Here is a 15,386-nt window from a genome sequence, read left to right as displayed (position 1 = left end):
CCACGACCTAACCTTATTGACTATCGACGGCGAAGGTTTAGAAGACGGAGGAGACGAAATGATTCTCTGGCCAAAGTTCGGCTCCAAGACTGATTCCAGCACCTATCGTCAATCCGGTTGGCTATTGAAAAAAGGTTCACAAAGCTCAAGTGTTCGCTTCGACCTTACCTGGTGCATCCGCCAGCTCATACTGGTCTCCAAGAGTCGTCGAGGCTTAAGTAACCCGTGCAACCTGTTCATTACCACGAGGGGCCCAATTAAAAATGCCTCTCGTACGGTAATCGCGGGCTGGATCAAGACAATATTTAAAGAAGCGGGCATATCAGCACCCGCGGGTACCCTTAGGGCAGCAGTCGCGACTCATAATTGGACTAGTAATCTGTACAGCATCGACGAAATTCTAAAAAGGGGTAATTGGAGATCCAAAAATACCTTCTACCATCACTATTTCAGGGAGGTAAATGCCCCCTCGAGACTTAATTGTAACATACTAACAGACAATTTCGTCGCACTATAAGCATATCAAGGTTCTCTTGTACTTATGTGGGCTCTACGCCAAATTATGTTGATTGTGGCACAAATAATTGTTGATCGCGACTACACTAAAAATTAATCTAATCTAATTAACCTAATTGAGCATGGTACAACTTTGTAAGTGTTCTATTGCAACAAGCACATTATAAATCTAATAATAATAAGGAATACTCATTGCATCCCTTGTCATTATATACTAGTTGTTTTGCATAGCGGTGTACAAACACCTGCTTTTTGTATCTTCGTAGACTTAAGGTGTTATCTTTGTCACTCCCGATGCGGATAATTGATGGATGTGACTCTAATAGACAATTTGAATAATATTTTTGATATTTCATTTATATCTTTTTGAACCATTGTTCCTTTCACAGTACGCTTTCATACACTAGCCCCTTACGAAGCTCTAGCGGCGCCGGCAGATAATAAACACGTCTCAGAGGGTTCAAGCTAAGGCTGTGAACACCTAAATAGAACCGTTTTTCCCCCAAAGGGTAAAAAAACGGATATTTAGGTTTCAAGCCGCAGCTTGAACCCGACCTAAGGGCCTTGCCGGCTTAACGTACTGAAGCAACAAACCACCGCGCGCCGCCATAGCGGGGCTAGAAAGAGACAGATATAGTCACGTCATAGAGGTTGAACTGCTCTAACACAGGTTTGACGTGCATATAGGTGTGAATATAGGGAAGCTAATCTCAGAGGGTTCAAGCTGCGGCTTGAAACCTAAATATCCGTTTTTTTACCCTTTGGGGGAAAAACGGTTCTATTATATGAATAAACTGACAAAGCGGCTTTATAGCAATCGACAAAGTGGGACGTTTTCCCGTGCACACTCACAATTACTGAATACAGCCTTTACAAATTCCCAATGTTATTCATTTTGACATGTGCCGTCAAACACTTGATACTAACTTGAATATTATTCTTAAGGGTCTCTCACACTAATTGATTCATTTATTATGTATGAAAACGATGAATTTTTTTGCGAATTTAACTAAAAGTGATATACAGGGTGGTTCCTGATAACGAACCTAAAGACATGTCGAATTTAACGGAAAACAAAAAAAAACACGTTGTATAAAAAAATATAATATTGATCTGTAATATTACAGAAATAATTAATTTTACACAAATTAAGTTGGACGGCGTACATTGCTGCTTGGCCGGATTTAAAAAATTAATTACTCTTAATTAATAACACTATTTAACGAAATTATTATCCCATTCGATTCGTATGATCAGATACTATAACTGGTTACATTATTCGCCCATATGGAATCCACACGCTGTATATTCAACCTTATAGCAGAATGGATTTACCCAAGTTTGAAGTTAAGAGACACAATTGTAGATAATATTGAATGCACGCGCCCGCCCGCTTACAGCGTTTTCAAATCATCCGATCCGATATCGGAAACTCTCTTAAGGTCTCCCCGTTACATATATCGACGCGGAATCGTCAAAAGCCGAAAGCATAGAATAAATAATACCTCCGTACAAGTAAGACACTTCATACAAAGCTTGACAGCTGTTCAGGGTGAAATAATGTTGTCCTTTTCTAATGCATGGCACAACGGACGTCAAGATAATCATTATTACATAGCAATGTTGAATCGAACGGTTCTCCCGAAGTGAACAGTTTTCACCACTGGCGATAGTAGTGGCAAGTATGGTCGCGCGATAAATGATAAAACATCAGGCCGTCCCTATCGCACTATTAGTAAGTTCGGCCTGATGTTTTATCATTTATCGTGCGACCATGCTTGCCTGCCAGTAGGCCTAGCACATGATGGCCGCGGGAGTATGTCGCCGCGAGATAGATGACACGTCTTTGTCTAATTGTATTAATGACATAAGGACAGGTAGTCTATCTCGCGGCGACATACTCTCGCGGCCATCATGTGCTAGGCCTGCTGATCGTACCTGCCGAAAATCTGAACACACAATTAAACGCCTTAAAAATGGACGCGTGTTCAGATATCGCTCATAAATATCTGGGTAGCCGAATGGCACAAACGCTCACGAAACCAAACGCTAGTAGATATCTATCTCTATCGCTCTTGCGTATTGGCGCAACAGAGCCAGACTACCTTTCGCGGCGTTTCGTTTTCGTTTCGCGTCGGAGAAATGCCATTCGGCGACGGGGCGACTATATGAACAATAAGACTAAGATGTCTTTTCCGAAGCGACAACGCCCAATTTGGCTTTTACAGCTGACACATAGTCTCCTTGTGGCACTGGTCCTACCATCGCGAGTAAGCGATGAGGTCGGCTCGGCGATAGAAAAACAAAAAGAAACAGCGAGCAAATAAAAAACAAACAACTATAAATCATCACGTCTCTTTTATTTACTCGGGAGCGACTTTCTTAGAGGTATTGCCGATAGTTTCGTTTTCTTTTAACCCCTTATTTGCCAAGAGTGGCCCTGAAGCTTTAGTAGTATCATGTGCTCTGCCTACCCCTTTATGGGATACAGGCGTGATTGTATGTATGTATGTATTGCCGATAGTCCATCGCTTACTCGCTATTGGTTGGACCAGGGCATGTATCGGCTATTGCTGATTCCGGGCCGATATGTTTACATACTTCAACGATCAATGTATAATTTTATACGGCCACGAGGTACTTCGCTAGGACCGTACGAGACGGGACATGCCTTCCGCGATCGTGTTTAGCGCGTCCAGGTCCTTTCGTGCTGTGTCTAGGAGGTGAGCCATACCACGCTGTTGGAGGGTCAGGAATTGTTTCAAGTCTTCTTGGGCACCTGGTGGGGGAGATAAGCGAGTTGTAGATGATACGTGGATTATTAATATTAAACTAAGACCCTAAGTTGATAGCCTAAACTTCGGACCCTTAGGTTCATATACAGCACGGCAGGTTCGTCGGACCAGATAACACCTCCATGTTTTAACGGTACAACTTTTTTGTTTTCAATTTTAAGTGTTATAATTATAATTATCTGCTTCCTTCAGTTAGTCTTATATTAATTAGCCCTTTGTTAACCTTCATTACTAGTCCGTTCCATCGAAAATTCTAGCATAAATTCTGACTGAGTCCTACAGATACCCTAAAGAAAGCTCTAATGATTCTCCCTAAAGTAGAAGTCAAGGCGCTTTCCCTCCAGGGCCAGTTTTTTATTTATTTATTATTATATCGGTTAAATATGACTACCGTCAAAACTTTATTATCGGCCGGATTTTACGACCGCTAGCTGATATACATTTACTGCATTTAGGACTCCATGGCGTACGATAAGTAGATTAGGTAGTCATATTGTATGACTATTAGGTATACTATACTAATAAAACTAAATAGGTACCATAACAGGGATCACGTCTACATACAAAATATGGCATTCTGTTTAGTCCGTTAGATCGTCCAAAAATACTGAACACATATTTTTCGCTTTTTCTAATTAATGAAAAAATACAAAGATACAGAGCATCAAAGTTCCGGAGTCCGCTTGTGACGTCACTTTTAAGGAAAAATTGTACCTAGGCGTGACGACACGCGAAATTTCAACGCACTGTACCGTCTTCTTTTTTCGTTTACGAGAAAAAAGAAAAAATACGTGTCCAAAATTTTTTTATAATCTAACTGACGGACTAAATAGTTTTTTTTAGTCGTTTCGCACATTACTACTAAAGTGCTATGAAACTAAAAACAAATCTCATTTACCTTTAATATGTTCAAAATACAAAGCACTGTGGTTTAATCATATAACCATGGCCAATGAAAGAATTGTGACATATTTCTTCACAGTACGGCTAACACTGAATCTTATAAATTTATTATTTATTATAATTAATTGAACTTTAAACTCTCTTTGCTCTACTGCAAAACCCATTATATTTTGAAATGTATGCAATGTTGCTAAATTTTTAATTCATACAAACTGTAGCATCGGCAACACTGTTAGCTGTACATTTGTAATCCTTATTACACGGGCATAAAATCTACCGATGGTAAGTTAAGAGTATTGCTGTTAGTACCATTTTAACAGGGACTGTAAAATAAAGTTCGTACCTACTGAAATTAAGTCGATGTTTCTTTTATTATTATTAAACATAGTTACTCTTACACTAAGGGCCCATTTAGACGGTACGAGAACTCGTATACGAGTTTTATTACATTGCGATATTTGACGGCGGTGCAAAAGTGTATGTAACCTCAACAGCCCGCAATGTAACAAAAATCGCATGAGAGTTTGCTCGCCGTCTAAATCAGCACGGAAGCATGGTCGCGCGATAGATGATAAAATATCAGGCCGTCCCTATCGCACTTACAAATAGTGCGATAGGGACGGCCTGCTATTTTATCGTCTATCGCGCGACCATGCTTCCCGTGCAGGCCTAATTTATAAAGTAAGCTCCTGAAAAGGAGCAATCGTTCCAGAATTGTGACTTGATTTATCTTGTCACACGAAACCTTCACGTACCTACAGTCCCTTATCAAACACCTGTTGATTGTGTAAAGGGCAAAGTCTATCACAATTTCATCGCTTCTAATTTGACTGCTAAATCTGTTGGCAGTCATGGCACTGTGCACCTTTGTAACTAGTTGTAAAACATTGGAATTTTGACAATTCAGTGACCAGAAAACATGTCAAACAAGAGTATGAATGGTAGAGAGAGACTTCCTGTGAAAAAGTGTCCGTTAAAAATAAATATTTGTTAAGCTAAGTTATACCCCTCTAATAACGGTCAATAACTCTTTCGCACTTCTTGATACTATAAAATTGTCACCGTTATTAATGGGTTGTTGAAAGCCCAGCGACAACTCTTTTTAACTCACGTTGTAGGTACACTTGGTGCCCGATTGAATATCATTAAATACAACGTTTACGCGTTACGTTAAACGGAACCAACCCAGCGAAAAGAACTCTAAAAGCCCTAACAGGCTACCGGACCGTGCCAAGCTCATCCCATAAGGACCCCATAACATTGGAAAAACCCGGTTATGTGATTTTAAATTGAGCCGCAAAGACAAGTTACCTGGATCTAGTTGGTACCGCTCGTGTGAGCCACCTCCGATGGCGCTCCGCTGCAGCCGCACGGCGCTCAGCAACTCATTCAGTCGGCCCTGTGACAAAACGAAATAATTTCATCATAGTACGAGTATAAGTACGTGTCCGACTCACCGGACGGTGGCCATAGGTAGCCGTAGGACACAAGTCTATATGGCGTGACCCTTCTCAAATTTTACAACTCTTCGTTAACGTTATATGAAGAATGATATTGATAAACACAAAAAAAAACGTGTCCAACGACTATAGTATTCACAAGTGTGACAACGTGGGAAACAAATGTCTTAACCTAGTCCTTGATGGCACCGGACCCCGCGGCAAACCAAAAAAGTAATGGCTTGATGTCGTGAAGCGGACATGAGCGAACACACGGGAGGACGCTCAATACCGCGCAAAGTGGAGGAAATGATATAGGTAAGCGGATCCTGGCTAAGGCCGGGATAACGATAAGTAGAAGATTAGGTGAGTACATGTTACTAGTACACGGAACTCAGTAGGTAGGAGTTTTCCTGTTAGACCCCGAAATCTTAGTTCTACCGGTTTGAACCTAAGAACTCTTTCACATTTTCTAATCCGAAATTGCATGTGGAATACCTAATAGATAAGCGTAGGGGTTGACTTTAGCGGTCACGCACCATACGCACAATATCCATTATCGCCTTATCGGTCCAACAGGTGAAATGATCAAAAAGTGCGTCTTTGACACCGGGTGTCGAATGACGTACAGAAACAAATAAAAAATAATCAAATAATATTTTGGGACTGTTGTATTTCATAATTGTATGTTGTTCCAACAATAAAAGACCCGAATTACGAATGAATGTGTGAGGGCGAGCATATCTTGAGGGGACAAATCACAATCTACCAGAAATAAAATTGTAACGCCGTGTCTTGCGTGGGCGACGGTCGCGCGACCGTCGCCGTCGCGTCTCATACTTCCATATCAATAAGGTTTGATTTCGTATGCGTCGCATCGCCGTCGCGCGACCATCGCGCGACCGTCGCCCACGCAAGCCACGGCGAAACTTGTACCATTTTACAGAGACTGCGTCCGGTTTTATACCCCAAGCTATAAAGCCACTAGGTTGTTAGCCTTATTTAATAACTAATAGTTTTTGCAAGGCGTCGTGTTTGAACTGCAGGTATCAGGTGGTTGGAAGTGGAAAAGCTCATCATAAAGCGTTATAGCTTCGCTCTCAAACATAAGTGGTTTATTGCCAATCATTTATTAAACCCTTAAAGACTAAACTGATACGATAAAAGTCTAGACGATAATTTTTATATCTATGCCCTTTCGATAGTACAATGACATGTGAAAGTTTCGGCTACGTGACAACCAGCGAAAAGCGACGTGTTATTATGTAATTCAGTTTTTCAAGTACATACATACCTGTAGCGGCTGGTCCATACAAGCCGATTCCCACCGGCTTGCCTAAAATTGATTACTAGTAAAGTACCTAATTTTTTAAGGTAGGTTTCTTTTTGCTTTGGTGTTGCCTAGCAGAAATTTTCACCAGCCGCCACTGATACATACGTAACGTGATTTAGTCTGTTAAAAAAAATATTATCACTATCAGATACCGAATTATACCGGATAAGACAGGGCTGGCATAAAAAATACAGTACTACACCATTTTACGCGACTGATGCGTGTAAATCGCGTATGACGGGACAAAACAACGAAGAAAACATTGAATAAATAAGCATTTCTTGCAAAACCAGAAGTTGTAATAATTTGTTATGTATTTAAGAATATGTATGTGTTCTTCCTTTTTTTCGCACTTGTATCGTAATGTAATATTTCAGTTTCATGTTGCTCTATAACAATTCACGAAAATAAACACATCCAATAAAATGTAAGTGAAAATACAATTAAACAACTTATATTTTATAAAATAAAAATAAAATAAAAAATATTGGGGGACACCTTACACAGATCAACCTAGCCCCAAACTAAGCGAAGCTTGTACTATGGGTGCTAGGCCACGATATACATACTTATATAGATAAATACATACTTATATACATAGAAAAAATCCATGACTCAGGAACAAATATCTGTGTTCATCACACAAATAAATGCCCTTACCGGGATTCGAACCCGGGACCGCGGCTTAGCAGGCAGGGTCACTACGCGCTAGGCCAGACCGGTCGTCAAACCCTTTTTTCATCCCTTTTTTCTTTTACTCGCCCACCTCCGAAGAGTTTTTCAGTAACCTAAAGTAATGACAAGATTCTAGTCGTTCATTTAGATTTTAAGGGAATGAAAAACACGGAAATGACCCTCACAAAGTGCCCTTGCAATCCTGATAAGAGGCAAAACCAACCTGACAAGTTACTCTAGTCTAGTTGGAGACTCAGTAGCTCTCTCTCATTCGTCCAAGCTCGAAAGAATCCCACATGGTTGCGGGGCAGCTTTCCGTATACTATACTTCCACTTCAACCTTTTTAAAAGATACTCGTAGGAGGTAAACGAGCAGACAGGTCGCCTGATGGTAACACCAGAAGGATTGGAGGTGCGTTGCCCACCTTTCACTTTTCGGACCCTTTGTACTCAGTCATATCAGCAGCTATTGACTCAGTAGCTATCCCTTCAAACTACTTAAACATAAATGCTTCCGTTTACATTCCAAACAAGTACAGTCCAGTTCATAAATGTGTACATTTTTTCACCTTATTGCATAGAGTTAAGGTGAAGAAATGTACACATATTTATGAACTCGACTGTACACCTACACCTCCCAAGGCTGTTAGATAACCTCGTCTTGTTGACACTATTACAACTGAATCGAACTCGTTTAATACTTGTAGCTTTTGCTGTGTTACTCTAAATAAAACCCTAATTATTTCCAGCTTGCATTGTTTGATTTAAGTACCAAAAGGGTATGAGTTAATTGACATAAAACAAGCTGTATTTTATATCCTACTTAGAAACTAAAACTAATTAAGTAACTCTTTATAACCACCTCATACACAAACATCAAATAACAGTAGCCAATTTTTACCACCCAACTATTCTATTTCCTAACAATTAAATTTGTTCTAAAGTTACGAATGGGTTTGACGAATTGGGCCAATCGAAAGGTCATTTTCGTATCCGCGATATAAAAACGAGGCTAGCCCAAGTTGTGAATAAGTAAACATCGTAGAATGCGCCGGCAGTTCATTCTAGATTTACTAATGAGCCCTCAATATGTTGTAGATTAAGTAAATTAGGTAGACCCCTAATTGACAACATTTCATATTTTCGACTACTACTTTTTATTGTTTGGTTCGAAAGAACTGAATATTTAAAGATACACGTATTTTTTTATTATTCCCAAAAACTGCTATTTTAATGCGAAATTCCCTTTTTATTACTACTTCGAACAGAAAGAGCTTAAGTTACAAACGTCAAGACACAGCTTCGTGACGTCACATGTGTTGTTTCATACACCTAAGAAAACGACAAAATCATTCCTAAAAAAATAGTTTTAACAGTCAGCTTAAACGGTCCGAGATGTCTGACTGTCAAGTGTCACTGTCAACAAATATTGAATAACTACGAGCTATGGAATGTAGAAGTATAAGGAGAGAAATCTGTCAAAGTAGAACAGTCGAAAATGACGTGTCATACCCTTGTACCTGCAATTGCAGCGCCACCTGGTTTTATATCTGCACTTCTGAAACTTAAAGCTTTCGCTCCTTACCTCTTATCTCCATACTACGAGCGGTGATAAGTGTCACAGTCAAACTCAAGTGACATCCCAACCGGAAGATTTTTTTGGTTATAGTGGCAGCTCTGAATAGTCTGAATGGACTATGTGACGTCACTTCCCCTTTAAACAATTGTTAAGAAATTTTGACTAAAAATAAAGAAAAAAAAATATTAAAAAATATTTTTTTGTGATCTACAGGCGTATATCTCGAAATGGTTTTCGATTTAAGGACATTGAAAATTTTGAAACGTTGTCAATTGCCCGGCGCGTGTGGTGAGCGCGAGTCGCAATTATCTGCGTTACCGGTTTCAACCGGATCGCGTTACATTTTTGTCTAATGCTGTTTGTCATTGTCTCCGTCATTGTAGCAGGCTTATCTTTGGCAAGCTTGTCCACGTTCAATATATTCTGCTTTAGCATTGAGTTAATAAAGATTGTTTTTCGACTGGGCGCAGCGCTTTGATGTGATTTTGCGAAAGTTTCCGTTTGGTTATACGACTCTTGGGTAGTTGTTACCGGTGTTTAAATAGTTCCCTCTTGAGTGTCTCATTACATAACGGTACAAATATAGTACAAATAGTTACATTAATTTTATTACGATAACTTCCTTGATAGGAGAATTTACTTGACTTTGAAGTCATGAAATATGTTCTAAGATTCAGATTCAGATTCAGATCTTTATTCATAAAACACAATATTTTACATGTCAATAATATACATAGCAATTTATAAATTAACTTAGTATTATGTAAGCAAGCGACATACAGTTTGGTATAATGTTATTAATTACATATTATTTTTATTTAGGTATTATTATACAATACATGGCTTTATTATTTCGTGCACTCGTCACTTTTACATTTAATCTAATTTAAAGTGTTAGGTTTAGGTACCTACACGAGTCGACAAACTAAGAGAGTATTACATTTACGTTTAATATGGGATTTCGCTATAAGACGATATTTGTCCTATATTTTGTGTTGAAAGGTTACAATATACAACTATAACATACGCATATAAATAAAAACACGCCTTTAGTCATAGGCAGAGCAGCACATGAAACTGCTGGACTTACAGTGCTACTATTAGTAACTTTCAACCCCTGTTGAAAGAAAACGAAATTGTTACAGTATAGTGTCAGTGCCTGTTACACTATAGGTTAAGCCCGTCGCCCACAGCACAATTGAACCCATCCCATAGTCGACAGGACCGCCAACTCAAACATCACAAAAATATGAAAAAATTAAAACATAAATAATAATATGTCCATTTTGCAAACAAGAGAGTTTGTTGGAAAAGATATCAATGGAGTGAAATAAGAGCTACTTTTGTATGAAGAAGCGTAAATCCTTTTAAAAATGTAGGTATCTAATCAAAATGTATATCATTATACATTAACATCTGAATGTCGTAAGCCCATGCACACTTGCAGAGGGCACACGGCAAGATATATCGAGGGATTTTCGCAAATCAGCCATTAGATAATTCCAAATGAATAAATACATTCATTATACACGTGATATGTGTAATCAATGAAATCATTCGCCTCTTGTTCGGATTAGTGTCCTCGGACATTGATTTTCCGGTTCGAAGGACCAAAAGACATGTGTCACGTATGGAATAAATTACAGCGAAATGCGAATGTTTTTCCTATGTGTTTTCACGGAAACTCGCGAAGATGTCATGCGATTTTAGTAGTAGTCAGCTTCAGTACAATAAGTACACATTTAGTGCGAAAAGATTTTCCTTCGTATTCTTACGAAAGAGTCCGAACGTGTCATGCTATTTCAGTCAGTCTCAGTAGGTACAAGACGTACTTACTGACTCTGTCTGAACTGAACTAGCATGACAGTAACGTTTCCGTAAAAATACGAAGGAAAAGCTTTTCGCGCTACATCTGTATTAACATTGACCGAACTAGCACGACAAATACGAAAGTTTCCGAGAAAAAACGATACAAATAATTATGTTTCACTAGTTTTTTTTTCCTCCTTTATAGTGTTCGTTCTCACTGATTGGTGTCACTGCTGTATATAGAACAATAGTTCTAGAAATACGGGGATGCATCTTAGTTTAATAGATTACGGTTCGTTACAACCAAATTTTACAATACCATATTCCTAACACGTCGCAATGGCAAAACAGATTAGTCTCATAATGTCTAAAACTCGAAATGGCCTAAACCTTTCTCAAATTACCGTATTCCCAAAATGCCTAAAATGCAGCATCCATGAAAACTGTATTTTTACAGCTTTTCATAAATAGTTAACATTAATTAACTAGATGATTACTAAAATTAATAATAAAACACGGTGAAAGGAATAGTATAATGCACACTGTAAATAAAATTTTAGGTATTCTGAGAAAGTGTCATTTTGAATTTTAGTTACTATGATTTTTTTTTTTTTTTTTAAAGCCCGTTTATGTGTCCCACTGCTGGGCAAAGGCCTCTCCCCGTGATTTCCACAGCTCCCGTTGGTGTGCTATTTCTGGCCAATTAGTCATGAAGGTGTCAAAGTCGTCCCGCCATCTCCGTCTGGGCCTTCCACGTCCGCGCTTAATTTGAGGCATCCACTTGGTGGCTATGCTGGCCCACCTATCCGGGTGCATGCGACAAACGTGGCCTGCCCAGTCCCACTTTAGTTTGGCGGTCTTCTCCCCCACATCAGCTATTCGTGTTTTGGAGCGCAGTGTAGTGTTTCGGATGCGATCCATCCTAGTAACACCTAAAATACTGCGCTCCATTGCTCGTTGGCAAACCTTCAATTTGGACTTCTGACCCTCGGTGAATGACCACGTTTGGGCACCGTAGGTGAGGACAGGCAGAATACACATGTCAACGAGTTTGCGCTTCAGTGACATTGGAAGGTCGCCCTTCATTAGCTCTTTCATGGACCAGTAGCTCTTCCATGCATTTTGAACTCGGCGCTCAACTTCCTTGTCTTGCCGATCGTTGAAAGAGACTAACTGGCCCAAGTAGATATACTCGTTGACGTATTGTATAGTCTGCCCGTCTACCTTTACCCCATGTTTCGTGCTATTAGTCATCACATGGGTCTTTGCGCGATTCATTTGAAGTCCAACTTGAAGGCTCGCGTCGCTCAGGTCTTGGAGCATTTGCTGAAGTTCTGTGGCGGAGGAAGCAAAAAGAACAATGTCGTCGGCAAAACGAAGGTTTGACAACCTCTTATTACCGACGACTATTCCCTTTTCCTCCCAAGAAGCCGCCAGGCTGCTGAAAATTTCCTCCAGTGTACTCGTAAAAAGTTTTGGAGATAGCGGGTCCCCCTGTTTGACACCTCTTTGTATTCGAAACGTTGGTCCGGAAGATTGAAGTTTGATATCTGCTGTGCTATTATTGTAGATGGTTTTGATTAGATTAATATATGTTGGTTCGATGTTTTGGTTCCGCAGTGCTGCTATGATGGAGGAGTGGGTAATACTGTCAAAAGCTTTAGCATAATCAACAAAACCTAAGTATAACGGGAGTTTGAATTCGGTATATTTTTCAATTATCTGGTTAACTGTATGGAGATGATCAACTGTGGAAAATCCAGGGCGAAATCCTGCTTGACTGGGGGGTTGGTGACGGTCGAGTTCTCCAGCGATGCGGCTTTCTATAACTTTTATAAAAGTCTTGTAGATGTGAGACACCAGGCTAATGGGTCGGTAGTTGGCTATGTCGCTCTTATCCCCTTTCTTATGGAGTAATATGAAACAAATACATTTCGGATATTGGATGTAATAGGCCAATGTACGTTTGGCATTTTGCTGTACTGAAAATCGGTATTTTAGTAATTTTTGACATTTTACTACTAATCCGTTTTAACATTGCGACATTCTAAGAACATGGTATTATAAAATTTGGTTGTATCGAACCGTAATCGTTTAATATAATAATTACATATATTGGCATACGTATACATATAATCACACAATTTTCTTTAACATGACATTGGTAAAAGTTTTTATTCTTCTTCCACCATGTCGTAGGTATTTAGAACGCACGACAGGCGACAAGGAAGTAACAATGTTTCACCACGGTGACCATTGGATTCGGTTTTATTATACCTAACTGACATACTCATAATGCCATTGGTTTTGCAACATTTTCATGATTTCATTAATAAAGAACGTGTTAGAACCAAAGCAACCGCTACACGAATCAAAATAAACGCTATGAAGGTTTAGGGTCCCGAAGGTTCGCCATCGGGCTCACATTAGTGCGCAAATTACTACTTTACTTGTAGAAACTCATATGTGATGTTATCTGGGTAAAGGGACCTAATTGTCGATGGCGCTTACGGCGTTATGAGCGATGTCCGTATACAAATACGACGCCGCGGGACGTAAGCGCCATCGGCAATAAGGTCCCTTTACCCAGATAACGTCGCATATTATGCACGTGTATAGTAAAACTTCAAACCATAAACGTGCGAATAGGTAATTACAGAACTTATGACTAGTTAAACCACTGCCTCCAGTTGTGTTTTAATATTTCGCTACTCGTTACGGTTTTTCCTATTTTTCGCACATGTAAAGTAATGAGCTATAATTATCTGCAGACATCAACACTGACCAAATGCCCGCTCAGCGTAGGTCAAGCGTCAGAATGTTATGTCATATTCTATTTGCAAATATTAATTCATAATTCGAACTAAAAGTTCTAATTCAAAAAATGAATGAAACGCAGAACGGCTAATCCCACATATCGCCCACAGACAGTGTTAACACTATCAAAGATAAGCAGATAACGGACCACGCGCAGGCATAGTGGCCAGCCGGCCTAGCCGAAATGGCAAACGTTGACGCTAGACACCGATCGAAAAACAGTCTGACTCTGTCGCGCCAGGAAGAGCGATAGACAGGGAGCGTACTTTTCGTGCCGATGACATCAATTTGACGTCACGCTCCATATAGGGTGATCACAAATTGTTTTATTGTAAATTATTAATCATTAGTCATCAATCATTTTAAGTTATGAATTTCTTTGCGTGGTAATGAATGCAAGAAGGATGGTGTGCTTTACGTTAGAGAGGAATTCTCTTTTCTACGCATTTATTGTTATGTATTGTTAACAATACTATTTAATTAAATTTTTTCAAGTAGGTATTATTTATGCCACATGTAAATGGACTACTGTATTTGAAGTAATTTGTACACGATTAAAATGATTGACGACTAATGATTAATAATTTACAATAAAACTATTTGGGATCACCCTATACGGAGCGTGACGTCAGAATAATGTCATCGGCATGAAAAGTACGCTCCCTGGCGATAGAGATAGCTAGCTACGATAGCGACTTATTGTCATAAGCGTTTGTGCATTTGGCTACGTATCCAGGCAAGGCCGCATGGCTAATGATAACGCAGTCTGCCGATAGCGCTCTTATTCACGTATGACATAGAACACTTCCTGCCGGATTTGATCTATGGCCGGCTGGACGAAGTTCGCGTGGCCGTCTGTGATTGTTATCCTCTACAAATCAATTGAGGCGTGGCATTTTTGAAGCACATTCTGTATTAAGTAAGGCCCCCTTGCACCAACCACTTAACTCAGGGTTAGTGGGCTGTCATCTGTCAAATTCCATACAAAATGGTGGGTTAACCCTCCATTTTCGTTGGTGCAAGTGGCCCTAAGAATGGCACTTTTTTCGTCTCTTTTCTAAATTTTGTAGAGCCTCAAGCTATGTACCTACACAACTAAAAGAAAAAACAAATGTCGTCTAAGGCCGTTTTCACATTATCCGATCCGATATCGGATGTCGGACCGACATCCTACATCCGATAAACGCTTCCGATAGTGTCGGATGTCGGTCCGATAAAACGCATTGTTCCAAATCAATGAAGTATGATTTTGTATCAAAAAATATTTAAAAAATGTTTTATATTTAATAATTATAAGCACTATATCCTAAATATTATATTGTAAAATTAAAATAACGAGCATAAAAAATACTCAAGAGTGTCAGGCAAAATAATTAATTTTACATTTAACTATATCTACTAAAAGATAAAAAAACTAGTATCCGCAATACGGACCGATGCATTACAACCTTTTTTTTTTAATGGAAATTGTCAACTAATTTGAATTTCGATCATTAGCAGCTGTTTAATAGACGCCATTT

General features: G+C 39.3%; 1 protein-coding gene across 2 annotated transcripts in view; it reads right to left on the bottom strand.

The window, feature by feature from the left end:
• Positions 1-2,388: 2,388 nt before the first annotated feature.
• The window catches only part of LOC125241633 (probable nucleoporin Nup54), a 28,201-nt gene continuing 15,203 nt past the window's right edge, over positions 2,389-15,386 (bottom strand). For both annotated transcript variants that reach the window (XM_048150198.1, XM_048150197.1), the window contains exons 11-12: positions 5,526-5,613; positions 2,389-3,295 (exon numbers count right to left, since the gene is read on the bottom strand). In XM_048150198.1, the coding sequence (XP_048006155.1) occupies positions 3,162-3,295; positions 5,526-5,613 (222 nt within the window). In that variant the 3' untranslated portion in view covers positions 2,389-3,161. The remainder of the gene's footprint in view (positions 3,296-5,525; positions 5,614-15,386) is intronic.

This window comes from Leguminivora glycinivorella, chromosome Z (assembly GCF_023078275.1).
Source record: "Leguminivora glycinivorella isolate SPB_JAAS2020 chromosome Z, LegGlyc_1.1, whole genome shotgun sequence".
Taxonomy (NCBI): domain Eukaryota; kingdom Metazoa; phylum Arthropoda; class Insecta; order Lepidoptera; family Tortricidae; genus Leguminivora; species Leguminivora glycinivorella.
This window is presented reverse-complemented; position numbering and strand designations above follow the sequence as displayed.